The 27,735-nt window shown below is 31.9% G+C and overlaps 1 protein-coding gene across 1 annotated transcript; it reads left to right on the forward strand.

Annotated features, from left to right (window-relative positions):
• The first annotated feature begins 74 nt into the window (after nucleotides 1-74).
• Nucleotides 75-26,059, forward strand: LOC126885618 (CCR4-NOT transcription complex subunit 7). The gene is made up of 6 exons (XM_050652244.1): nucleotides 75-356; nucleotides 468-655; nucleotides 6,526-6,748; nucleotides 12,088-12,364; nucleotides 15,518-15,658; nucleotides 25,716-26,059. The coding sequence occupies exons 2-6, from the start codon at nucleotides 544-546 to the stop codon at nucleotides 25,845-25,847; spliced, it is 885 nt and encodes a 294-aa protein (XP_050508201.1). The 5' UTR covers nucleotides 75-356; nucleotides 468-543; the 3' UTR covers nucleotides 25,848-26,059.
• Nucleotides 26,060-27,735: the final 1,676 nt, after the last annotated feature.

The raw sequence follows: 27,735 nt of genomic DNA on the forward strand, positions 1-27,735 counted from the left end.
AAAGTTTATGTACTCTCAGGCATATTTTCGACTACTTGTCAATAATGTCAATTGATGTTTTTGAATTTATAAAATAAAAGTCTTGAAGTATGATAAGAAAAGTACATATTTCCCATATTAAAAATTAACTGAGTTTATAAAATTCGTAACCGTTGACGATTCTTAATTTCTCACAAATAATCAAAATAAAAGTAAACATTGTATTCACCTAAAATTGCCTGGACATGACTTCTAGTTCCAGATGAGATGACACACTTGAAAGTTGTCAAAATTATTAAAATTGAGAAATTCTCATGTTTTTCAAATAAAAAATAACATAAGATTACTCCATTTTCACCATAGAATGACCAAAATAAGTAGGTTGTTTTTATATATATTTATACCAGCGCAGCTGGATAAGAACAATAATAAATTTTAGGTTATTCAGAAAAAAAACACTTTTTCTTACAGAAAATATTATGTTTTAGGTGAAGTGTGGAAAGAGGAGTACTGAATGTTTTCTAAAGTCGCATTTGATAATAACTTAAGAAAATTGGAAGAAATATGCCAGCAGCTACTCTAGGTAGCATACCACATCCTAATAATGAAGACTGTGGCATTAGGGATGTTTGGGCCCATAACCTGGAGGATGAATTCAGAACCATCAGACAAATAGGTAATATAAGCATCAACAAGGCACTTTATATCAAGACCTAATTTACTTATTGTATCTAGGAGTTGCTATCATCCACTGTACATTTTGTTGAATGCTTTCTTTGTGCACTGCTAATAACTGTTTTTATTCTATTGAGATTTGACTTCAATCTTCATTTTTAGCTGTGTTTTGCCAATGTCTCAATTATTTTAAAGATATTTTCTATAGACTCCATTAGTATTCTATGTAATATGTTTTTACTAATATTTGTGCTTTTTCTGTCTCTGTTAGTTCTTTAAAAGAATTGTTTAACACCAAGCCGTAGGTTAAGCTGTTTTGTCTTTGCTAGATTCTCCTTGAAATATTATATCTGACAGTTATTTTGTTCATATAAGTTAGTTTGTCAAATATTTTTGAATGCATTGGGAGCTTAGACCATACCTTCATAATCATCATTGACTCTACAACTCCTGACGAGTCTTGGCTTGTTCCATAATTAGGTTACATTCCTGGGAATGGGATAACCTGTTTCGTGGTAGAGATCTTTTTGACATGATGGCTATGTTTTATGGCATTATTTACTCTCTTATTGAACATTCCACTCCAGTTAAATATTTTAGTACTAAGAAATTTCCTTGTTGGTATTCTTCTGAGCTTAAGCAATTGTTAAATGAAAAAATAAAAGCTCATAAAATTTATAAAACCTTAAAGACTCCTGCAAGCTATGCTGCATTTTGTCATCTGAGAACAAATTGTAAAAATCTATCTAAATGTTATTATCGAAATTACATACGTTTCACCGAATTTTCTATACAAAATAACGCAAGGCATTTTTGGAAATTTGTAGATAGCAAGTGTGAAAACAATTGTATATCTGACTCAATGACCCTGAATGACTCTGTAGCTTCATGTGGCAATGATATTGCCAACTTATTTGCAGATCACTTTTCATCAGTTTATAGTGAGTGATATTACTTTAAATTGCAATGTTGACCATATTCAGTCTTCTAAACTCAATATCTCATCGTATCATATCCGGATTTCCAAAATTTACGAAAAGCTTTCATCATTAAGTGTCAACAAGGGTCCTGGGTAGGGTGGTCCAAAAAACTCAAGTTTTTTTTAGAGACGTGGGGACCCTCCCATTTTGTTATATCTAATAAAAGAATAATCTATGCCAAATCTTAACACTCTAGAACATATGGAAGGCAGTGCTCAACAACATTTAGTTTTCATAAATTTTCGTAAAACACTTAAGTTTAGAAAAAAAGTTACACAAAGTTTTAGATGGCAAAAGTGAAGACCTTTCTGAACCAAAGGCTAAGAAGAGCCTTTTTGACATGAATGTGGCAGCGGCTTTAGACAGGAATAAAGTTTCCGATCGTGAAGCTGTAGGACTTATCATTCCTATTGCTGCCCCACTTGGACATGATCCTGTGGAATTACCGCTTTCAAGAAGTTCTGTAAATAGGAAACGAGAAGCAGCAAGACAGAATTTTTCGACAGATTAAATCAAACAGACATCAAAGAACCAATTGTTGTTCATTGGGACAGCTGTCCTGCCCAACATTTTAGGTTCACAAAAGGTTAGATAGACTACCAGTGCTAGTTTCCTATGCTGGTGGAAATGACAAACTACTGGGGGTGCCAAAATTGGCTAGTGGAACAGGTTTGAACACTGGAGATGCAGTACTTAAAACTCTTAAAACATGGGATCTCGATGATAAAGTCATTGGTATGGGCTTTGACACAACAGCCGTCAATACTGGTCTTAAGAGTGGTGCATGCACTCTCCTTGAAAATAAACTGAATAAAGAACTTTTATGGTTGCTGTGTCACCATCACATAATGGAACTCATTTTGAGCAAAGTAATTGCATTATGTTTGGGACCATCAAGCCCTCCTGAAATTCCCATATTTAAAATGTTGAAGGAATCATGGAATGTAGTTGACCAATCAGATTACACACCAATAATTTTTCTCCCTGGAGAAGCTGAGTTAAAAAACAGTGCCATCGAGTCCTTGCTACATCATCTTAGAAAGAAAGACCAGCCTCGAGATGACTACCTCGAATTTATTGAACTGACGCTGTTGATGTTGGGACAACCAATAGAAAAAATTCACTGGAGAGCACCTGGGCCTATACACCACGCTCAGTGGATGGCTAAGCTTATTTATGCATATAAGTTGTACCCTTTCCTCTAGGTCAAGGAGTTTACCATCTCACAAACAAGGAGAAAGAAAACTTAGACAGATTTGTCCGTTTCAGTGTACTTTTGTATGTGAAAAACTGGATTGAGGCTCCAATCAACGCCAATGCAGCTTTCAACGATCTGATTTTTTGGAAAGAGGCTGGGAAATACAGCGTCATTGATGAAGATATAGCTAAAACTATCAAAAAAGCTTTGCAGCTACATTTGTGGTACTTATCTGACGAAATGGTCGGGTTATCACTTTTTTCCAATAAAGTGAGCCTTGAAAACAAAGTGAGCATAGTGAATAAGACGTCTGTCCCGTCACCGCCAAGGATGATTAGAGGAAATGCCGATTTCCTAAGTGACGAATGTGAATTGGCAGATTTTGATAATAGTAGAACAATGTTGTTGTTTACTAAGCTAAACATTATGCAAAGTTTTTTAAACAAGCACCCAAGTGAATGGGAACATGACTCAGAATTTAAAGAGGCAAAGAATACAGTAGGTAATAAAATCAAAGTGGTCAATGACATGGCAGAAAGAGGTGTAAAACTATTTCAAGATTTTAACAAACTCATAACAAATGATGAGAACAAAAAACAGCTGTTACTGCAGATTGTAGAGGTTAATCGAAAACAAGTCCTGACTGAGCCAACAAAGAAGGCCATTCTAGAACAGAAACCATTCATTTCTAAAGACAAAATTTAACGAGTTCAGTTTTATTATGGTCTTCACTATAAAATGTACTTATTTTAAACATGGGTTCCAATGTAAAATAAACAAATAAATTAAGTTTTTGAACCTAACATGTCTTGTAATTTTTTCAAAAATCGATAAAAATATTCCCATTTTCATTATTTAAACAGTATGGAGCACTGCCTTCCAAGTGACTTATTGCTTTCATATTTTGCCTCCTTACTTTTATCAATTAGAAAAGAATTGGGGGTCCCTTGGCTTTTACATTTAACTTGAGTTTTTCACATAAGATCTTGAACCACCCTAGTCCTGGGCCTGATGGTATACCACCTAATTTTCTTAGGGAATTCAGTTTTATACTATTGCGACCTTTGTTTAATATATTTAATAAATCTTTGGATGTAGGTCAGTTTCCAGACTTCTGGAAACTTTCTTATGTCACACCAATATATAAATCTGGTAATAAATCTAATATTAGTAATTACCGCCCTATATCTATTCTTAGTGCTATACCAAAGGTTTTTGAAAGTATTATTACTGATTTCCTCACCTTCGATAGCTCCGGGATCCTAAACTCTCAGCAATTTGGTTTTACTACAGGTAAGTCTGCCGAACTGAGTTTGTTGACCTATGTTGATTTTCTGTCTGAAGCCTTGGAAGAGGGACTTCAAGTTGATTCAATTTATACTGACTTTTCCAAGGCCTTTGACAGAGTAAATCATGAACTCCTGATTCGAAAGCTTAGCTCCTATGGCATAAGGAGTTATTTAACTGAAAGATTTCAACAGGTCCGAGTGAACCACTTTTATTCACAAACTTTTTCAGTTAAGTCAGGTGTACCATTACTCTTTAATATAATATTTATTAATGATATTACCAACTGTTTTCACGATTGTAACGCCTTGCTATTTGCTGATGACTTGAAGTGCTTTAAAGTTATAAAAAATCATTATGATGCTGCCATATTGCAATTAGAACTGACTAACTTCTCTGTATGGTGTTCACTTAACGGTATGAACCTTAATTCCAGCAAATGTCACGTAGTTAACTTTAACCGTATTCACCACCCAATATTATCAAACTATTACATTGATGGCGAATTGCTCAACACTGTAAACACAATCAAGGACTTGGAGATTACACTGGAAATTTCTCTTTGTTTCAATACTCACATCATCAATATTATTCAAACATCTACGAAAATGTTGGGTTTTGTAAAAAGAACAACTCGTGATTTTACAAACGTATCCAGTATTAGAGTTCTTTACTTCTCCTTGGTCAGGTCTCACCTTGGGTATCGTTCTTCAGGGTGGTCCCCACACTACAGTAGACTCCCGTAAGTTCGGCCTCGGTTAGTTCGGTCTCCGCTTAGTCCGGCCGGCTCTCTAAGCATTAGTCACACACTTTGCACATCACAAATTATTAGAAAAGAAAATTCAGACAAAAAAATAATGACTTTTTTACGTGTTTAAGAAGCCAAACCACCAATGTGCAATAATATTTTTAAATTTTATTAGGCCTAGAGTTCTGTAAGTCTTGTTTTATAGTATTTTTGTAACGGTCTATCTTTTAATATATGTTAAATATATGTCAGAGTATTCCTCTGTGTTGTCTTCTACTTAATGTGCAAGTGTTTTGTTTTTGCTAGATCCATACAAACAATAAATGGACATTTTTTAGATAAGCATCGGTTAGTTCGGCCACTTTTAAGTTCGGCCTAGGGTCCGGTCCCGAGGTGGCCGAACTTACGGGAGTCTACTGTACTTGGTCTACATTAGAAAACTTGAACAAGTCCAAAATAGTTTCTTCCGTTACATTGCTTTTAAGCTTCATACCTATCAAAATTACACTGTATGGCAGCATCAACTGCATGTCCCCTCTAGCAAGCCGGAGAAAACAAAGGGACCTTTTGCTATTATTCAAGATCTTAAATGGTATATGTGGTTGTTCCCACTAGACAAGTGCGAACATTTTATATACCCTTCCATAGGTTCAATTATTCACTTTTTTCGTTTGTACCCAGAGTCTTGAATTTAGCAAACTCCCTTTACAATTTACAACTCCATCAGTCGTTTTAAAAGAAATTTACATGGGATCAATATTTGAGTGAAACGTCTGTAATTTATTAACTTGTTTTATGTTATTATTTTCTATTACATATTTACTTCTATATTATATTTATATTTCTGTATGTCTGTTTTTTATATTATATTATGTTATTATTATTATTATCTGCACACTACGTATTTATGTAACACTTTATGTTCAATTAAAAAATGTAATGTATTCTTATAGAATTGGGCTTGCCCGTAAAAAATAAATAAATAAATCATTCGCCTTGGTTTTCCAATTTCGTAGTCTTAATACTTGTTGTCTTCCACCTGGCCCTTAAAAATCATGGGGCCTGTCTCTTTTCCTCAGTCCATCTGGTCGTTTATTATAAATGTGTTTTCACAGCTCCATCTCGTTCATTCTCTCTAAGTGGCCCAGCCACTGCAGCCTGTTTATTTTGATGGACCTACCAATACAAGGTCCAGTATAAAGATGGTAAAGCTCAAAATTATAACGTATATGCCATAATCTGTTCTCATGCACGCCTCTTTAAATACATCTGAGGATTTTACATTCACAACAGCCTTCATCGCTTTTTGCCATTGTCCACGTTTCTGACAGTGAGGACGGGCTTGATAAGAGTTCTATATATCAATATTTTCATTATTTGTGTAACTATCTTTGATGTTAAAAGTTTCTTTAATCCATAGTTATGATTTCTGCAGTTATTGTGTTACTTTGGTTGATTTGTGAGCTTAGATACAAGAACTCTCTTACTCCTTCGAAAGTATAGATTGCTACCTTAAGACCTTAGGTTTTTACTACTTGCTTATCGTTTGTCACCTTCATAAATATACTTTGTTTTTGTTTTACTAGTATTAATGTGTACCTAGTCCCATTTCCAGGTCCACCTTTCTTACCGCCCTAATTTATTTTTATTCTTTTCAGTACAAAAATATCAGTATGTTGCTATGGACACAGAATTTCCTGGTGTAGTTGCGAGGCCTATTGGAGAATTTAGAAGTTCTGCAGATTACCAATACCAAATGCTGAGGTGCAATGTCGATTTATTGAGGATAATACAGCTTGGGCTCACATTTCTTGATGATAACGGAAAAACTCCAGGGGGTGCCTATACTACATGGCAATTCAACTTCAAATTCAACCTTCAGTATGTATATTGAACTATCTTTATATAAATATAGTGTACTTCATCAATTTTCAACAATTTTGATATAATTAAAAAGTTTTACTCTCTGCTTCCCATCTTTTGGAAAAGGTGACATCCATTTTATTATCTCCCTAGTAAAAAATAGGATATAAAGATTTAGCAGTACAAATCAATGTTTACTGTGTCAAAAGCTTTGGACAAAGACAGGCTAAAGAGTTCATTAATTTTTATTAAATCAGAAAGACATCTCAACATATAAACATAATATAATCAATATAGGCGTATAACTTATTACAGTAAAATCTCGATATAACATACTAATTGGGGGGACGGGAAAGCCAAAAGTCCATTATATAAAATAGGTTTAAAATAAATCAGACTATTTAGAAATGTGTTATTTTTATTATGGTATAATAAAAAGTTTATTGAAATTCTTTGTAAAATACAGTTTGGGGTACACGGAGACCACGTTGTTTTGCAATGTATCTTGGTATGGACAGGATTAAGTATGTATAATATTAACAGGACGTTGTTAACTTTTTTACCGTTGACGGGATTTTTTGTCTGTTATATCCGAAGTTCGTTAAATAGAGGTCCATTCTATCGAGGTTTTACTGTATTTAGTAGACAAAGTCAATTAGGTAACTTACCTAAATATATTTACGGGCCATTCCATTTCAAATCACTCAATTTTGGAGCAAAAAAAATTTTGGACCTCCGATTTGTCTGAAAATTGGTATATAGCTTCTACGGGACGTAAAAATAAGTTATTTAAGGTCAAAAAATTTCTTCTTTTTTTCTCAAAATGTTATTTTATGCGATTTTACAGTGACTTGGTGTTTATTTATACAAATTTGCATTTTCTATCGTAAAGTATCAATGGAAAACATAATATTTTAATAGAAGGGACTCAAAAATGTCATTATATGGCATTATAACAAGTTACTTTGATTCAAAACAAGCTTTTGATCAAATTTTATAGTGTAGAAAACGTTAAAATACCGTTTTTTACATTTTTCTCCATTCCCAAAATACATCATAATCGATTTGGCTGAAAATTTGCCCACAGATAGACAAAACATAGGACTTTAAGTGGTGAGAAGGATTTGAATTATATTACAATACCAAAAAAGTTACATGCAATATTATAGTCAAAAATATAGGCGTCTACTGTAAGTACAATTAACTCGAAAATATCGACCTCACGACAAAAATTGTTAAAAAGAAATTGTAATAATTGTAAATACGATTTATTTGGAACAATTTCAGTTCCTACCATTTTTGTCGAAAATTTAAAAATGGCGGAGATATTGAGCAAAACAGGTTCTCCTTTAAAATCAAGATGGCTGCTAACGTAACAGAGGAATTCATTCGTGATTTTAAATTTAGGCTACTATTGACTCCCCTAAAGATCAGAAAAATAAAATTTTGGGCAGCTCGGCATTCAAGGTCAAATGCTATTCCGACTGGACTAATATATACTTTTGAGTCTGATATTACTGCATGTAACTTTTTTGGTATTGTAATATAATTCAAATCCTTATAACCACTTAAAGTCCTATCTTTTGGCTATCTGTGGGCAAATTTTCAGCCAAATCGATGATAATGTATTTTGGGAATGGAGGAAAATGCAAAAAACGGTATTTTAACGTTTTTTACACTATAAAATTTGATCAAAAACTTGTTTTGATTCAAAATAACTTGTTATAATGCCATATAATGACATTTTTGAGTCCTTTCTATTAAAATATTATGTTTTTCATCGATACTTTACGACAGAAAATGCAAATTTGTTTAAATAAACACCAAATCACTGTAAAATCGCATAAAAAAACATTTTGAGAAAAAAAGAAGAAGAAGATTTTTTGACCTTAAATATCTTATTTTTACGTCCCGCAGAAGCTATACGCTCTGAGCTTCGCTGGTGTCGCTCCTGGCGGATTACTAATTCAAACTTTCACCGGTAATTTTTAAATTTATTATTTAATTGTTATCGCTTAATATTTACAACGCAAAAAAGTAATTAAATTGTAATCGATTTTTTTAAGATTTTGCTAATCATTTTGACGTTCTATTGATAAAATATGAATTTCTTACTTCGGATACTTTCACAATTATCGTGTAGATGGCGTAGATTAATTTATAATTACATATTACGGAACATTAAAAAAAACTTAAATTCAGCATTTAAAGCGTAAGTATATTTAAGGTAAAAATATATACCACAGCTTTGACCAACTAATATTTTTTATAATTAATGTTTTTAATTTTAATTTTAAATTAATCACTATGACATTTATGTCAAATTTCCGGTAAACATTTACAGACTTGCCACTACTGGCGCTCGCGAATTTGTAAATATCCCCTCTACGTACGAGCTCACAGCGTATATATAAATTTTCAGACAAATCGGAGATCCAAAATTTTTTGCCTGAGTGATTTGACATGGAATGTACCTTACACAACATAACATTAGTAACATAATAAAATTATTAACTAATTAATTTTTAATCAATAATTAAACATTGTAATCACTTAAAATTTTATCATTAATAGCTACAACTAAATGCTTTTCAATATTTTCAGTCTTAAAAATATGTCTTTGTTTACCTACTTAAAATTAATTTGTATATTGAAAATGTACATTCTACATTGACATATATAATTGGAGCATATTTCAGGGCAGATAATAAATCTGGCTCAATTTGTAATTCCTCGGAAAATGGCCCATTCAAAACTTTAGCATCATTAGACAAAAACCTTAATCATTGTCAAAATCATAATTCATTTTTTTTTTAAATTAATTGACCAATACAGGAGAACCCTGATAAGTTGGCCTCCGATAACCCGGAAGTGCAGCTAATAACCCGGAAAGCGGCAGACAAAATTGACACAACAGAGACTGACTGAGTTTTTTTATCAAGAAATAAACAATATGTACTTACTTATTTATTTATTTATTTATTTACAGGCCTTACCCATTATTATAAAGTAATTTAAAAGCTAAAATATACATTATAACCTCAAACTAAATTATAAAAATATGTAAATACACTTAATTAAATCACAAAATGATAACATATCACAGACAATATTAAACATTGACACCTATTTGGCCACCTAACACTAAATCACCTAGCTACCTATAAATATACTTATAAATTTATAAATTACTCTTCTACTCTAAGCGTTATAATCCTTAATAAATCACATAAAGCGTCTTTGAGTTACACTGAAATCAATGTTTGGAGATAAGTTATTGACTGTCCTTACACACCTTAAACTAAAACTATTATGCTTTACATTAGTTCTACATAAAGGTTCATTGGTTCATACAACTGTAAGTAATTTTGATGTACTGTGCATATGTATTTGATGTTTTTGCAATTATAATGGAGTGTATCTGTAAATATACCATATTTTATTAATTTTTACCATATTCTCCGGATAACCCAAATTTTCAATAAGTCAGATTAATCGGGACCGCAGCCGATCCGGGTTCCACTGTACTTTAAGGTGTCGATTTAACTTTTGGCTCTAAATTATCTACTAATTTTATTACCTCACTAAAAAAATATTTTTCTAGTACATATATGTATAAACGCCAATATTATAGAATAGAATAGAAATATGCTTTATTGTCACTGAAAATACAAATTTTATGGACAATAAAGTCAGAAAAAAAAATAAATAAATAATATCTAACAATAACAATAATTATTACAATTTTCTGAAATTTGATAAATCGTCAATATAAAAAAAAATATACATAAATACAAAATATAAGTTAATAAAGTAAAAGAAAAAAAAACAAAATCGATATATTGCAACAATTTATAGAAATTGCAAAGTGAATATACAACAAAGTAAACTATTTATAGACATAGGAACTAATAAGTTTAAGCTGCTGCATGTGACACCCAAATATAGATAAGTTTGGTTACTTGTACATTACACTGTAATTTCTTAGTTAATCATTAAGAAACTCTTCTACTGAATAATAATTATGGTCTTTTAGATAGATGAGCTTTTGTCATTTTACGGAATTTGGGGAAAGATGTTGCAGATTTGAGTTGTAAAGGAAGATGGTTGTATAGTTTTTTTGCGGAATATAATATAGATTTATTTACTAACTCAGAGGACGGGATCGGTAAATAGACATCAAAATTTGAATTTCTGGTGGAGTAGTCATGACGAGGCCTTGCTGGAAAGACATGCATGTGTTTACGAATTAAGCAAACAGTTTCTAAAATATATAAAGATGTAAGGGTTAAAATGCCGTGATCTTTGAAGTAACTTCTGCAATGTGTTGTTCTTCTGAGGCCAAACAGATACCTTATTGCTCTTTTTTGTAATTTAAAAAAAACATCTAATTGGACAGCTGTACTAGAACCCCAAAAAGGAAGACCATATCGAAGATGAGACTCGAACAAAGAAAAATATGTTAGTTTAGAAGATGCTAAATTGAGTTCTTTCGAAACAGATCTTATAGCATAGCAGGCTGAGGCGAGTTTCTTACTTAACACATCGATATGAAGGGACCATTTGAGGTTGCTGTCTAAAAAAATACCAAGAAATTTTACAGAATCAACGGTAGAGATCTGGCTGTTATTAACAAGCAGGGGTTGAAGAGCACTTTTATAGGATAATGCTACTGTCTTATCCACGTTAAAAGAGAGTAAATTAGAGTCAGACCAGGTTTTTATCGTAAGCAAATCAGAAGTTATAGTTGCATGAAGAGATGCAATAGTTGAGTTGCTCCAAGTGATACTGGTATCATCAGCAAAAAGAAAAATTTTTCCATCGATTTTTAAGTTAGTGATGTCATTTATAAAGATAAGGAACAGTAGAGGACCCAATACTGAACCTTGTGGTACTCCACATACAATGTTTTTGAGACTAGAGTCAGTATCATTTGCTCTAACTAGTTGTTTCCTATTATTCAAGTAAGATTGGAACCAATTCAAAGAAATACCTCGAATCCCATAGAAATTTAGTTTTTTAATCAAAATGTCGTGATTTACACAATCAAAAGCTTTGGCATAGTCACAGAAAACAGTGGCAGTATAAAGATTATTGTTTAGTGCTTGGTAAACCTCATGAAACACAGAAAACAAGGCATCAGTGGTACATTTATTAGTTAAAAAGCCGAACTGATTTTGGGATAAGATGTTGTTATCAATGAGAAAGGACATAAGACGGGTTATTAGCTTGTCTCCAAAGATATTTTAAACACTAGAGCAGCTACGAAAAAAAGAAACACTTTTTTGAAATCAGATCATCAAAAATATGAACATTTTTTTGTAAAGCATATATAAACAACGTATTAAATGTTTCAGGGAAGACATGTATGCACAGGATAGTATAGACCTCCTGCAAAATTCTGGCATTCAGTTTAAGAAACATGAGGATGAAGGTATTGAACCTCTTGAATTTGCGGAATTGCTGATGTCATCTGGTATTGTCCTGGTGGAAAATATAAAATGGCTGTCCTTCCATTCTGGTTATGATTTTGGCTACCTGATAAAACTGTTAACGGACAACAACTTACCTCAAGACGAAACAGAATTCTTCGATTTGTTAAAATTATATTTTCCTACCATATATGATGTAAAGGTAAATTGATTTAATATTCTTACAGCCGGTTTCCGAAACGTTATTCAAATCTCCGATCATCTAATCGGCTGTCAGATTTGATCAACTGTTAACCAGTGATGGGTTTCTCAAACGCCAATTATTGTAAAATTACACGATCATAGATCATGTAATCGATGATCTGACATACAATTTGTTATCGATACTGTCACAATTTACTGTTATCCTTCAAAATTTCAGTTATATTAACCTCTAAATCCAAACTTGTATCTTTGTATCTCTAAAGGTGCATTCTCTCTTACGTACTCTCACTTTTGTTTGGAGCAAGAATTGAATGATAGCATTTTAAAAATGAGGCTAGATAATTTCAAAAAGAATAAAACGCATTAAATTTATGTGATGAGATTTGGAGATATAAAACAGTTTATTTATGATCTATAATATTTTATACTCATATTTTTATTTTTGGTCTATATAATAGGCCGGGTCGAAAAAAATGTTTTCTACTTTTTCTATACGGCTAGTTGCCAAAAGTTGTGACTAGTATTTATATAATCCTATACCAAATTTGGGCCGGTTTAAAAAATAATTAACCGGGCCCCCTGGCCCTTAAAATTTTTTTTGGGTCAATTTTTTTTTCAAATTCTTGTACAAGGCTAGTGGCTAAAAGTTGGAATTACTATTTATATAATCCTATATCAAATTTGGGCCGGTTTAAAAAGTAATTAACCGGGCCCCTCGGCCCTTAAAGAATTTTTATTTTGTTAAAAAAAATGCTAGGGGGTATTAAAAAAGCTTCTGTTGTCATATTATATTGTTAAGCGAAAGAAAGATAATACAGTCGATAGGAAAAAATACTTAAGCTTTTAAATGCCGTTTTAAAAGATCTAAACTAAATTTTCAAAAATAATACAACGTTGGTCATCGACAAAAATCAAATTCGGAGAGGAGTTAAGGAAAACAGACGGCAACTCCAGCGCGAGAATAAAAATTTAAACAAGTTAATTAAAGGGCTATACTGTGATGAAAGAAAATATCAAACCATGGTCTTCGGAAACGCGAGGCGAATTATGAAAACTGAAGCCCATAATAGCTTTAATCGAATGACCCGGTAATTTATATTTTGGGTACTTAGCTCTTAGCCAGTCTCGTGTCATAGATATTGTCGAAGGAATATCTATTATGTACAAAGCCATAATATAGATCTAAGCAGTTTAAGTGTTATGGGATGTGATGGTACAAATGTCAATACGGCTGGAAGGTGGAATCATTGGAATTATAGAAAGGCGAGTGCATAAACTGAGTGAGCTGATTGGATCCCCTCTTCCCAATTGCGAAAAAATTCCTGTTATTAAATTTAAACCCATAGAAGCTATCCTGCCTCTTGTAAACGAAAATGATCTAAGTCTAGATCAACAGTATTTATTCGAACTATATAATTATATAGTTTTCTCCAATTATTATAATAATAATAATTTGAGATGGAATATGTTCTCAAGGTTTGGCAGAGAGAAGTCCAGGATGGCACAAACACGTTGGTTCATGACAGCGAACCGCATTAGAGTTTATGCAGCTACAACTGATCCTTTGTTAAAGCTTAAAGATTTTAGCTGAGTTTGTATTCTCGTATGAGGTTTGAGATAAAAACTTAGCCAAGATTAAAATATGGTGCCAGGCATCTATGGAAATTAATACAGGCCTCGAGAGATTTTTCGAGTAATGTCTCATCAATTATCAATAAAGTTATTCAAGACAATGCTTAATTTTGAAGTCATTCAAATTTGTATGTTAACAGATTCACGTTAACGTATTAGAGAGGTTGCTGTCAGAAAAATTTTAAAATATAGGAAGGCTGGTATAAAAATTGCGTTTTCATAGTATCCCAAATCCCTAAATCAATTTCGATGCAGAAGATTACATACATCTCATTGTGGGCGGGTGGAACTCGCCATGCAGCTACCTCATCGTGATGAGTTCTGGGTTAAATAAATAATAATATACAAAATAATGTTAAATATGTCCATAATAGTTCAATGTAACAACCTTTCGTGCCGAATATTGATTCAAGCAAAGAGGAGCACAGTTCACAGCGCAAAAATAGCAAATAAATATGAATTGTTTACCCCTCTTTTATATTTTTAGTCCTGGGGGCTGGTTAAATTTTTTTAAATCATGATGAAAATTTCTTAATGAGATCGTAGCATCGATATTAATATTTTAGACACTAGGCCCGCCCCAAAAATAAAGCAAAAAAAAAATAATTTTTTTTAGGCCCCCGGGGGCCCGGTCAAAAATATTTTAATTCAGCCTATGTTTGGTACACAGTATTAGAACTACCATACACAACTTTTTTTTACTAGCCCGTTTAAAATTTCCCAAAAAAATTATTTTTGCCCTTTTTCGGCCCGGCCTACTATATAATTACTTTTTGTATTTATTTTTAATTTATTTACCGGCTGTTTTATTGTCTTCAAAGTTAGCTGCTATAATTTCACACACGTTTTTCCTCTTATTTACATCGTTATTATCATTATGTTCTGCTTTTTAGAGCTCTGGCCTCTCAAAAAATAGCTCTATGAGTCTAGCATCGTTGTTCTCTTACATTTTTAAACGAAAAAAATATAAATTATATAATCAAATATACAAAAATGTCCGAGATATCCATGTTCTGCAAGTTAAATAAATTTTTTAAATTATTTCTTCCATAAAAAAACTTATGTTTATTGAATAATATGATTTATCTCATTTATATATGTGTTATTTGACAATTTTTTCCCGGTATTTGTTAATTACAGTAATTAAAAAACTAAAAAAACTCTTAACGGCCCGTTAATCGACGGATAATCTCATATAGGTAACAGTACATTTTTACCGCCGTTTGACAAGCGAAACTGGTTAATCGACCTTTCAGAGACTCGAAACACTTATGATCGGCTGTTAACAAGCGATTAATCTTTTGTCAGGTGATCTACTGTTGTTAAAACTAGTTTGTTTGACGTTTCTGACGCATTTAATCCATTGTTAATCGTCGATTACATAATTTTTGAGATGATCATCCTTTCGGAAACCGGGCGTAAGCCTTTTGTTTCTTAAATTAATCATTTATTTAACTTTAAACTTATTTTGATAGCTAGACCCTATCTATTTTTGCTAAAACTTAATTTTTTCCTTCAGTACCTTATGAAATCATGCAAAAATCTTAAAGGGGGATTACAAGAAGTGGCAGAACAGCTAGAACTTGAAAGGATTGGACCACAACATCAAGCAGGTTCTGATTCTCTTCTGACAGGAATGGCATTTTTCAAGATGAAAGAGGTAATGTATGTTTGTATTCTCTTACTGCCTTTTTTTAACAAATATTAGTGATCACTGAGAAAATCCTGTTTTTTTTATTAATTATCTAGAGTTTTTTGCGCCCTGTAGTCTCTAATGCTTAACTAATAACATTCTACACTTATAAAGATGAAGTTTTCTTTCAATTTTTGCTTTAAAAATTAACTACGGAAGGCCTATTGTTTTCATTATAGTAAAGGTTAAATATGCTGTTTAAACACTGTCTTTAACTCTCTGTTTTGTCCAGCTTATCCGGTTAGCTTTTATATGTCTGAAGATGTTTTCACCACCATACAGAGTCATCAATTTAGCGCCTTTTCCACTCTCCTGTCAACTCATCTCTTTGAGTGACAAATATCATTCTGAGAACCTTCCTTTCAAATACCAGCAGCTTATTTATCTCCCTGTAGAGTCCATGTTTCACTTCCATATGTAACAACTGGGCGAATAATTGACAAGTACATTCTTAATTTAGATTGTCTTTTTAGCAGCTGATATTTCAATAAAAATGATAGGGAGTATAATAGATCTATTCTCCACAGCTATCCTTGCTGAGACCCCGTTTTCTATGTGGTTGTCATCTGTGATTATCGCCCCTAGATATTTAAACTCTTTTACTACTTCGAAATTGTGTTCATTAATAGTTATGTTCTGCCTAACTCTTGGTCTTGGATTTTTTGTTATTAGCATGTGTTTCGTCTTCTCTTCATTTATTCGAGGACCCAGACTACCTGTTTCCTCCTCAAGTTGCGAAAACATCTCTCTTACGTCTTTTATAGAATGAGCGACTGCATCTAGATCAAGGCCAACAATAGTTTTGATCCTTGATTCACAAATTCCCCTGTCAGCTCAGATGAGCATATTCTAAGGCCAAATTGAATAGCAACGGTGATAAGGGGTCTCCGTGTCTCAGTCCTGATGTTATACTAAATGGCATCGATGTTTTGTTTCCTATTTTTAAAACCTTTTTATATACTTGGCTTGATTGTTGTCACGGTCTCCGCAAATTTTGTAATCCATTTTAAAAATAGTTCTAGGCTACCTAGGCACTTGAAATTCTCAGAATAGCTTAGAACTAGCTAAAAATGCAATATTTAACTGCTATTATACGGGCTGGTTGATTAGTGGGGTAAAGCTCCGTAGATCCGTTATAGTAATAAATAACGATAAAAGTTAATAACAAAAATTGTTGCTAACTTTGAACTTCACAGTAGAAAATTAGTTAGAATGTTACAGGGTGTTCGATAACATAGTGGCAGATCAAAGTTATGTTTTTTTAAATGGAACACCCTGTATTTTATTTTATATTCGAAATCTTAACTTCTCCATTACAAAAATATAAAAGTTTTGTATCTTATACAGGGTATTTACAAAGTAATAACCAATTTTGTATGAAAATCGTAACAAGTTTAACTCCCTTTATAAATAAAAATAAGCACAACGGCAATCGTTTATTGATGCCAGATTTTTTTGTTTATTGTCAAAATTTTTATAAATGATCGATATTGCTCATTTTCTTTATATTGAATACAGGGTGAGTCAAAACGCAAGTACATTATTTTCTCAGTAATTTTAAATGGAACACCCTGTATTTTATATCACTATTGAAAAGTACCATTACCGTACTTTAATTTTTATATAACATTTCCTATGTCTAAATTTATTAGTTTTCGATATATTTTCATTTTTCAGAGCAAATTATTAATTACGGGTATAAATCTATCCAAATTTTAGGTAAGCCATGACTGAATTGTGTAAAGCTGGCAATTTACGATTACTGATTATCAATCTGTAATCAAAGTTGGCTACAATTTTTGTTACTAACTTTCCACTATTTCACTAATCAATCACCCTGTATGGATAAATCGATTTTTTTTTTATTTCAAACTATTTTAAAAATGTGACTAATGCAATGATATTTTAAAGTACGTTAATAAATCGATATCTACAAATTGATGGTGGGTCAGTGGCATTAGACTGCAGATCGAGAGTTCCCTAGTTCGAACACGGCTGTTGCGTATCTTTTTTAAATTTTTTTAATAAATAATTAAAAGGTGATATACTTAAAATTAATTCATATTTTATAAGTTAATTATTATATATAAATATTATATATACAAGTTTAAACAACCGTGGTATTATAAAAAGTACTTTTTATACTAGTGTAATTTTTGGAATTATAATTTTAACAGTTAATACACCTACTAAAAATTTATATTTTATTCTTTCGAAACATTTTGTGTCCTGTATATAACAAAACCGTGTTATTATAAAAAGTACTTTTTTATTGTAGTGTAATTTTTGGAATTTTAAGCATTTTATATCGTCAAATTACTATATTTTCTCTTCTATAAATAATAAAAAGGTTTAATTATAAAAAATTTCTTTTTTATATAAGTGTAATTATTACCTGTACACATGAGTATGTTACGCACATTTGAGCGCTAGCTCCACTAATTTTTCTTGGTATTCCCATTTCTATCATTGTCTAATAATTTGCCAGTTTTTTTCTAATATTTGTTGGATCGTAAATATTTTATCTATTGTCGATCTTCCAGCACGAAAGCCGTATTTCTTATAGGGAGAGCTTCTCCATATAAGAAACCGTTCTAGATTACGGCCTACAAATTTCAGAAACAATGTACAATGAACACCACGAAAGTTGCGTTAAATTTGCCATCGTTCTCACTTAAATTTTTGAATCTGATAAAATTAATCACTTTATGAATAGCGCTTTTCATCGATTGTCATTTGTTTCGAGCTTATGTCATAATGTTGTATAATCCGTGTATAATATTAAGAGGATCGGTACGTATTTTGGGCTGCAATGCTATTCAAATGGGGATTCATTTTTTTCGAATCCTGAGAAAACTAATAAGTATTTTTGAAAAATTTAAACGCAGAATGAAAGATTACGTTATTAGCGAGGGCCGAAAGTCCCTGAGAATTTCTATAATGTTTATTTTAATAAGTTACAGGGGTGAAAAACTAACAGAAAATTTAGTGTGATTTTTAATTTCAAATATATCATTCAAAATAAATTTTTTATTTATTCTAAGGGACTTTCGGCCCTCGGTAATAATTTAGTCTTTCATTCTGCGTTTAAATTTTTCAAAAATATTTATTGGTTTTTTCAGGATTCGAAAAAAATGAACACAATGCTGTGGTAATATTTTCCAAATCTATCTTTGTCTTACAACGCACTCGGCCGAATATAATATTGTCAGCATATATTGTCAGTCAGACACTGACAATCAGTGACAATTTTAAATATTTGACATTGCATCGGGAATATGTTGAGTTATTGATTAAATATTATTGATATATAGTGTATCAGATAAATAATTGATTTAAGACGTGAACTTAATAAAAAGTTATTTATTGTGTAATATTTGTGGAAGATCCAAGCAGAGAATACATCAGGATAATAATAATATATTCTGTGATCCAAGTATTTTGTTGTTAAAGATGTTCAAAATTGTAAGCGTTCCATAACAATATATTATTAAAAAATCACTTTAACACTTTTCCTCTTTTCTCGATTGAGTATTAGTCTTTGTTGTACAAATAAATTATTACAATCACTGAATACATAGTTAGTGAAAAAATTATCACATTTATTAACTGAATTAATAATTTGCAATTATAAAAATAACAGTTATCCAAGAACATTCAAAACCCATCTCTTTAAATTAATGATGACATTTTCAAGTAGAATGACATTCTAGTAATGTTTACATATCCATACCAGTGTGAATTTTACTACACGTAATTTGCCGTGTAAAGACAGAAAAAGTAGGGATACACGTAAAATATTTGCGAATTATGTACCCATAGCCTTAATATACACGGATTATACGAAATATGACAGAAGCTCGAAACAAATGACTGTGAATGAAAAGCCCTATTAGATTATCTTATTCATAGAAATTCTGACCAATAGAAACCTACAAGAATAAAAATTACAGCGATTATTTCATTCATAGGAGATTCTGACCAATAGAAAGCTACAGAAATAAAAATTAAAGTGATACCGGGTGTATCAATCAAACTGTGTTTTTTCTCAAAGTTCGCATCACCCTGTGGAATATTCTAGCATTTATAAAATACTGAAATTAAAACCCAACTATAGCCTCAGGTTTTCTTAACATTATGTTTTTTGATTCATTCGTTTATGTTATGTAATAAAAAAGTTAGGTACTTTGACAACTAGACATGTTCTTCATCAATACACGGTGTTTTTAAATAAGTGCGATCAACTTTAAGGCGTAATTCTGCATGAAAAAATAATGACAGTTGGCTTTATAAACGTATGTCCGCAAATGTTTCGTTTCGGAGATACGGGATGTTGAATTTTTTCTTACAAACTGACGATTTATTTATTGTTTTAAAACCAGTTGAGATATGCAAATGAAATTTAGTAGGTTTTAAGAGATAATTATTGCGGATTTTTTATATAAAATTCAGAATTTTATATTAACCATTGGCGTGCATACGGGTAATATGATCGATCATATTACACGTATGCGCGCTAATAGTGAATATTAAATTCTTAAGTGTATGTCAAAAAATGTGCAATACTTAACTACGTCTTAATCCCACCAAATTTCATTGGCATATCTCAGCCGGTTTTAAAGCAATAAAATAAATCGTCAGTTTGTAAGAAAAAATTCAACATCCCGTATCCCGGAAACGAAACATTTGCGGACATACGTTTATAAAGCCAACTGTCATTATTTTTTCATGCTGAATTATCCCTTAAAGTTTGTCGCACTTATTTAGAAACACCGTGTATTGATGAAGAACATGTGTAGTTGTTACTTTTTTATTATCCAACATAAACGAATAAATAAAAAACAGAATGTTAAGAAAACCTGAGGCTATATTTTGGTTTTAATGTCAGAATTTTATAAATGCTAGAATATTCCACAGGGTGATGCGAACTTTGAGAAAAAACACAGTTTGATTGGTACACCCGGTATACAAGGAAAATTTACCTGTTTAGCAACAATATTATTACAGTGGCATTGTTAAAGAATCAGGCTATATCATGTTCAAAAAATGACTTAAATCGACCAACAGGTTTAGGAAATATGAGACATCAAAAATGACCAAACTTTTAACTGGGCCGATTTCTATGCACGTAAATTTACTTTTAGTTATGCATCTAATGTCAAATTGTCACGAGAAGAACACAAATAGGCAAATTTAAGCGCTCGATTTACTTCGGTAAGATTATTTCTTGAATAAAACTGTATTTATAAATAAATTAACTAATATTTTATTAATATCTTCATCTAAATATTTGAAGGGTACAAGGGAAGAACGGCAATAGTCCATTTGGATTTTTCTCAAGCACACTGAACTTTAAGGTTTATTAACTTTTTATAAAATCAAATTTAAAGAAAAATAATCAGTCAAATTTAAAGAATAACAATTATTCTTTAAATTTGACTGATTCTTTTTCTTTAAATTTGATTTTATAAAAAGTTCATAAACCTTAAAGTTCAGTGTCAGAATAACAATTATTCTTTAAATTTGACTGATTATTTTTCTTTAAATTTGATTTTATAAAAAGTTAATAAACCTTAAAGTTCAGTGTGCTCGAGAAAAATCCAAATGGACTATTGTCGTTCTTCCCCTGTACCCTTCATTTGCTAAACTGTGCTTTTTAGTTTGACAAGTTGAAAAATGTGTGTCACATTAATTGGGATCAATGTCACTGACTGTTTTTATATAAAAACTTGAATTTTATATGTAAGTATTAAAAAATAATCTTACGAATATCACACGACAGTAAGAATAGATAAGAAAATACTGCTACATTTTTTCTCAAATTTGTTGTCATTGGGCAATAGCCACTCGAGCCCTGCGGGCTCTCGTGTCCATTTCCAGACAACAAATTTTCGAGAAACGGTCGCATTATTGTCAATTTATTCTCACTCTCTTGTGATATTATACGTAATAATTTTTGATAATTTCCCGTCGTCAAGTATTTTACGTCAGATGCCCTTTGTTGCTACTTAAAAATACATTCAGTGTATTAGTGACGATTAATGTTTTATAACTTGTCACAGAGAACAACAAGAAACAGGTTTAGCAAATATACAGGCTAAGGTATCAATAAAATATTAAACCATACAGAAGTAAAAACTTCTTTTGTATATTGGTATAAAAAGTTTTATTAAAAAACATAAAAGTCCTCCAAAAGGATTTGCAAAACGTTTTCAATCTGAATCAGATCATCCTCAGTGCCTAGAACGAAGTATTTCCACGTTAAAATGAATGCAAAAGGTTAAAATTGTGACTAGGTTAAAGAAAAATGTGGCAATACTTACGTTCTGCTTCGTAAAAGAAAATTGCAACTTTTTGAAAAAGGTTACATCGATATTTATGGTTTACATAATAATTAAGTGGTATTTGTAGCGACTCCAAGTCGATGTTACAAGATGAAATGTGTTAGGAGTGCTCAAAGGGGTAATTATTATGTAAACCATAAATATCGATGTAACCTTTTTCAAAAAGTTGCTAGTTTCTTTTACGAAGCAGAACGTAAGTATTGCCACATTTTTCTTTAACCTAGTCACAATTTTAACCTTTTGCATTCATTTTAACGTGGAAATACTTCATTCTAGGCACTGAGGATGATCTGATTCAGATTGAAAACGTTTTGCAAATCCTTTTGGAGGACTTTTTTTTTAATAAAACTTTTTATACCAATATACAAAAGAAGTTTTTACTTCTGTATGGTTTTTTAACTATGGTATACAGCCAGCTACGGAGACTTTCCCATTGATTTTGTTTTAATAAAATATTAGTTAAAATGATTTAAAAAGACAGTTTTATTCATGAAATAATCTTACCGAATTACTCGAGCTCGAATTATCGATTTGTTTTGCCCTCGTGACACTTTAGACATAATTTTTAAGTTAACTCGGGAGCAGTCGCACCGTGAGAAAAAATCTAACATTTTATCCTTTTCCGTGATAACTTGATGAAAAATTGTTCAACATTGCTTTCCACTCGTAAGTGCTTCGAGGAGGATCGTAGTAATGCGTAGAAATTTTTTTTTTAATTTTTTTATTTTTTTTTTGTGCAATTTATGGCTTTGGTGAGAACCAATTAGCTTTAAAATTGTTAGAAATAGATATTATTAATGGCCCTGTTACCTTCCTTGTATACTGTAGGCCCTAGATATAGCGACTACCCTGCTATACTTCCAAAGCCACATGAGCGGTATAAAACGGGAGACTATTACTATAGTTCAGAAAGCCACTGCGCATCCACTAGGAAAAATATTCTGATTCGGATGTTTTGCAGTCTTACTCAAAAAGAACTCCTTTTAACAAATTTGCATGTTGCCAGGACCAAAAGGAAGTCAAAAATTTTTTAAACGTTTTTTTTTGTTTTTTTCCTAGAATTATTTTTTTGCATGGAGAAAAGTTTTTTTAGGTTTTTTGGATCATTCCAAACAGAAAAGGTCTTTAGTGACTTTTCTCTAAAAATGATAGTTTTTGTCATAGAAGCGATTAAAAATTGAAAAATTGCGAAATCGGCCATTTTTAACCCTCAAAAACTATGTGAAAAACTGAAAATTTGAATGTTGTCAAGGTAGGTAGATATTCTTTAAACATCGATTGATGAAATCCCGAAGAGTTTTTTGCAATACAATATTCAAAACTCCTTTGTTTTTTAATTGCTAATCAAGCGTGCGCGACACTATTTTCCACCGACAGTATGGTGCAAATGAAAGGAATAAATTCGTTATTTCGTAAACCGGCGACTTTAAGGAAAATCCCGAAACAGGTCGATTTTTATTTTTAAGTTATGATATTGTGGCGGATATGGTTTACTAGTGACGTCATCCATCTGGGCGTGATGACGTAATCGATGATTTTTTTAAATGAGAATACAGGTCGTGTGCTAGCTCATTTGAAAGGTTCTTCAATTCTCTATTCAGTAATATAAACATTTAGATAATTAGACTAAGTTTTCACTCTAATGGCATATAAAACAACATAATGCTATTCTACACACCACCAGAATGAAAACAATGGGAACCTTCCCTGGTTACACCTCCGAGGCTTCTACAATATGCAAGCCATACGGATGCTGAGACTAAGGAAGATGAGGGAATTCTACAATTTACAATTCACGTCCCATCTGCTCAGCGCGGTAAAGTTCCAACGAGAATGGTTCCCTTCGTACTCCAATCAGAGTAAATATAAATCAAAAATGAATAACCATTTTCAATTTCGTTGCAAAACGAAAATACAGCCGAACCATATTCTAGTCCAATCAGAGAGTGCAGCAAGCACCTCTACCGGTTTCGAAACTTATTAGTCTCTCATCAGGAGGCACATATGCTGCTCTCCCTGATCCAACCAAAACGAACCCCAGCGTGCAGTCCCGGATTGCAACGAACGAAATATTATAGATGCCCTAGCGGCAACTGCTACAACAAGACTAAGTTTTCACTCTAATGGCATATAAAACAACATAATGCTATTCTACATCCCACCAGAATGAAAACAATGGGAACCTTCTCTGGTTACACCTCCGAGGCTTGGAACTTTACCGCGCTGAGCAGATGGGACGTGAATTGTAAATTGTAGAATTCCCTCATCTTCCTTAGTCTCATCATCCGTATGGCTTGCATATTGTAGAAGCCTCGGAGGTGTAACCAGAGAAGGTTCCCATTGTTTTCATTCTGGTGGGGTCTAGAATAGCATTATGTTGTTTTATATGCAATTGTTGTAGCAATTGCATATAAAATCAATTTGTTGTAGCAATTGCCGCTAGGGCATCTATGTTTGTTTTGGTTGAATCAGGGAGAGCAGCATATGTGCCTCCTGATGAGAGACTAATAAGTTTCGAAACCGGTAGAGATGCTTGCTGCACTCTCTGATTGGACTAGAATATGGTTCGGCTGTATTTTCGTTTTGCAACGAGATTGAAAATGGTTATTCATTTTTGATTTACATAATTATTTATACAGGGTGTCCAAAAAATTTTTATTAAATTAAATTATTTGACAAAAAAAGAAGTAGAAGGACACCTTGTATAAATAATTATGTAAATGTTTACATTACTGAATAGAGAATTGAAGAACCTTTCAAATGAGCTACCACACGACCCCTATTCTCAATTAAAAAAATCATCGATTACGTCATCCCGCCCAGACGGATGACGTCACTAGTATACCATATATGCCACAATATCATAACTTAAAAATAAAAATCGACCTGTTTCGGGATTTTTCCTTAAAGTCGCCGGTTTACGAAATAACGAATTTATTCCTTTCATTTGCACCATACTGTCGGTGGAAAATAGTGTCGCGTACGCTTCATTAGCAATTAAAAAACAAAGGAGTTTTGAATACTGTATTGCAAAAAACTGTTCGGGATTTCATCAATCGATGTTTAAAGAATATGTACCTACCTTGGCAACATTCAAATTTTCAGTTTTTCACATAGTTTTTGAGGGTTAAAAATGGCCGATTTCGCAATTTTTCAATTTTTAATCGCTTCTATGAAAAAAACTATCATTTTAGAGAAAAGTCACTGAAGACCTTTTCTGTTTGGAATGATCCAAAAAACCTAAAAAAAACTTTTTTCTATGCAAAAAAAAATAATTTTAGGAAAAAAAACAAAAAAAAACGTTCAAAAAATTTTTGACCCACTTTTAGTCCTGGCAACATGCAAATTTGTTATTTAAAAGGGGTCCTTTTTGAGTAAGATTGAGCAAAAAATCCGAATCAGAATATTTTTCCTAGCGGATGTGCAGTGGCTTTCTGGACTATTATTATTATTAGAAATAGATATTTTTAACATAACAAGTAAATAAAAATATTATAAAATAGTTGATTATAATTCGTATTTAAATCTATATTGTAAGATTTTTTCACTACGCGCGACTGCTTACGTTACATAAGTGAGCGCGACTGCTCCCTGGTTAAAACTGTCAAAGTGTCACTCTGGATACAAATCGATAATTTTAGAGCTCTCGTGTAATTACTATTGATAATTTCTCTTTTCAGATGTTCTTCGAAGACACCATAGACGACTCCAAATTCTCGGGCCATCTCTACGGTCTCGGCACCTCTTTCGCAGTGAACGGAACTGCCAACAACTACTCGAACGACAACGGAGATACCACAAACTCTTCATGAAACTTACTGGTCTTCTGTCTCCTCATCAAATTACTAAAGCTAAAGTGGAAAACACTAATGTGACCCGTTTCTTCAACAAAATATATGAATTCGTATTGGACTATGTTGTCGTGATAGATTTTAGGTTTTTTTATTTTTAAAATTAAGTTTTTAAACCCATACTTTTTGAAAAAAAAACTAAAATTAGTTATTTAATAAAACAATAAATCTTTTGTAGTGTTTTTATAACATGTTCGGGGGTAGAAAATGTTTTAGCAATGTAGTAATCAGATGCATAAGGTGATTCAAGAATGTTGTCATCTCAAACTATATACCAAAAGTGGCGACAGATTAAGGATATTTTTAATGTCCTTCCGAAGAACCAAATGCATATTTACCTATTAGCTTAACCTCTCATTTCTTCTAAAAAATGTAGAAACAATGCTAAACATATATAGGAAGTGAATACTTATCAATACTATTGCTTCACCAAGAACAATCACTTATCAACCAGAAAATCCACCATAGATGTCTAGCAGTATCTTGTTGAAGATTTTTAAAAGACTCATCGGACATCATTAAGTTGCAGGGTCCGAAAAATTAGCCACATTAGATTTTCACAGAACGTTGAATTAAAGTTTGACAGTGTTGCCATGTGATTATAATGTATATAATGTATAATATGTTGCACGCTTCAAATATACAGAGAAAGCTTTGAAAACTACCTTTTTTACATTATTTTATGGATTTTGCTATTTTTTAATTTACGTAAAACACGAACGAATAAATATTTGTTGTTTGTTATGATATTAATTGCAGTTAATTATTAGAAATTTTTTTGTGACAATTGCCCTGATAGATTACTGGATAGATTTGGCAATAGAGTCAGAACGTTTAAATTTGCGTTTGCCAGATTGCACAGATGTTCCGCAGATATAAATTTTTATAAATAGAAAAAGACTGTTTAACTTGTACACACTTCTATATAAATCAAAACGGGAACTGGTGTATGTTTTCAAAGACTGATAGTGTGTAAATAAATTTATTAAAATCAGCTAAGTACTTTCAGCATTTTTAATGCCATCATCAGAGCTATCGTCTTATGGTTGTAAATTACCTCAAATGAAGAGAAAACTTCGAACAAACACATTCTACTATTAAAAATTAAACCAGGGATCTAACCACTGGTCAGGGTAAAAACCCTTGAATATATAAAATATCACATTTAATGTTTTTTTTTTTAAATGGCTTTTTTAATGGCTAAATTTAAAAAAAAATGGTTTTGTAAAAATGGTAGCCATTTTTAAAAAACACATTAAATGTGATATTTTATTTATTCAAGGGTTTTTACCCTGACCAGTGGTTAGATCCCTGGTTTAATTTTTAATAGTAGAATGTGTTTGTTCGAAGTTTTCTCTTCATTTGAGGTATTTACAACCATAAGACGATAGCTCTGATGATGGCATTAAAAATGCTGAAAGTACTTAGCTGATTTTAATAAATTTATTTACACACTATCAGTCTTTGAAAACATACACCAGTTCCCGTTTTGATTTATAAATTGTTATGACTTTCTTTTTATTATTTACTATTTGGAATGAATGTACCTGAATACTGATATGCTGTTAGTTACTGAAAAGTGTTCACTACGTCAGTACGTTATTTGTGTTTTTATTGTGTGCCTTTTTAAAATGTTAAAATGCCAACAACTATTGTATCACAACCACGTGAAAGTTTAACTTTATTATTTATACAAATCGTATTTTCATATAGATAATAATAGTCCTGTCGCCAGGGGGGGTACAACGGCCTCCTTAATTCAGATGGACGTTTTTTTTATATATTTTGACCCGCAGAATACGAATTTTTTGGGTAACAGTTGATCCGGATGTCGATAAGATTGTTATAG

Source organism: Diabrotica virgifera, chromosome 1 (genome assembly GCF_917563875.1).
Source record: "Diabrotica virgifera virgifera chromosome 1, PGI_DIABVI_V3a".
NCBI classification, from domain to species: domain Eukaryota; kingdom Metazoa; phylum Arthropoda; class Insecta; order Coleoptera; family Chrysomelidae; genus Diabrotica; species Diabrotica virgifera.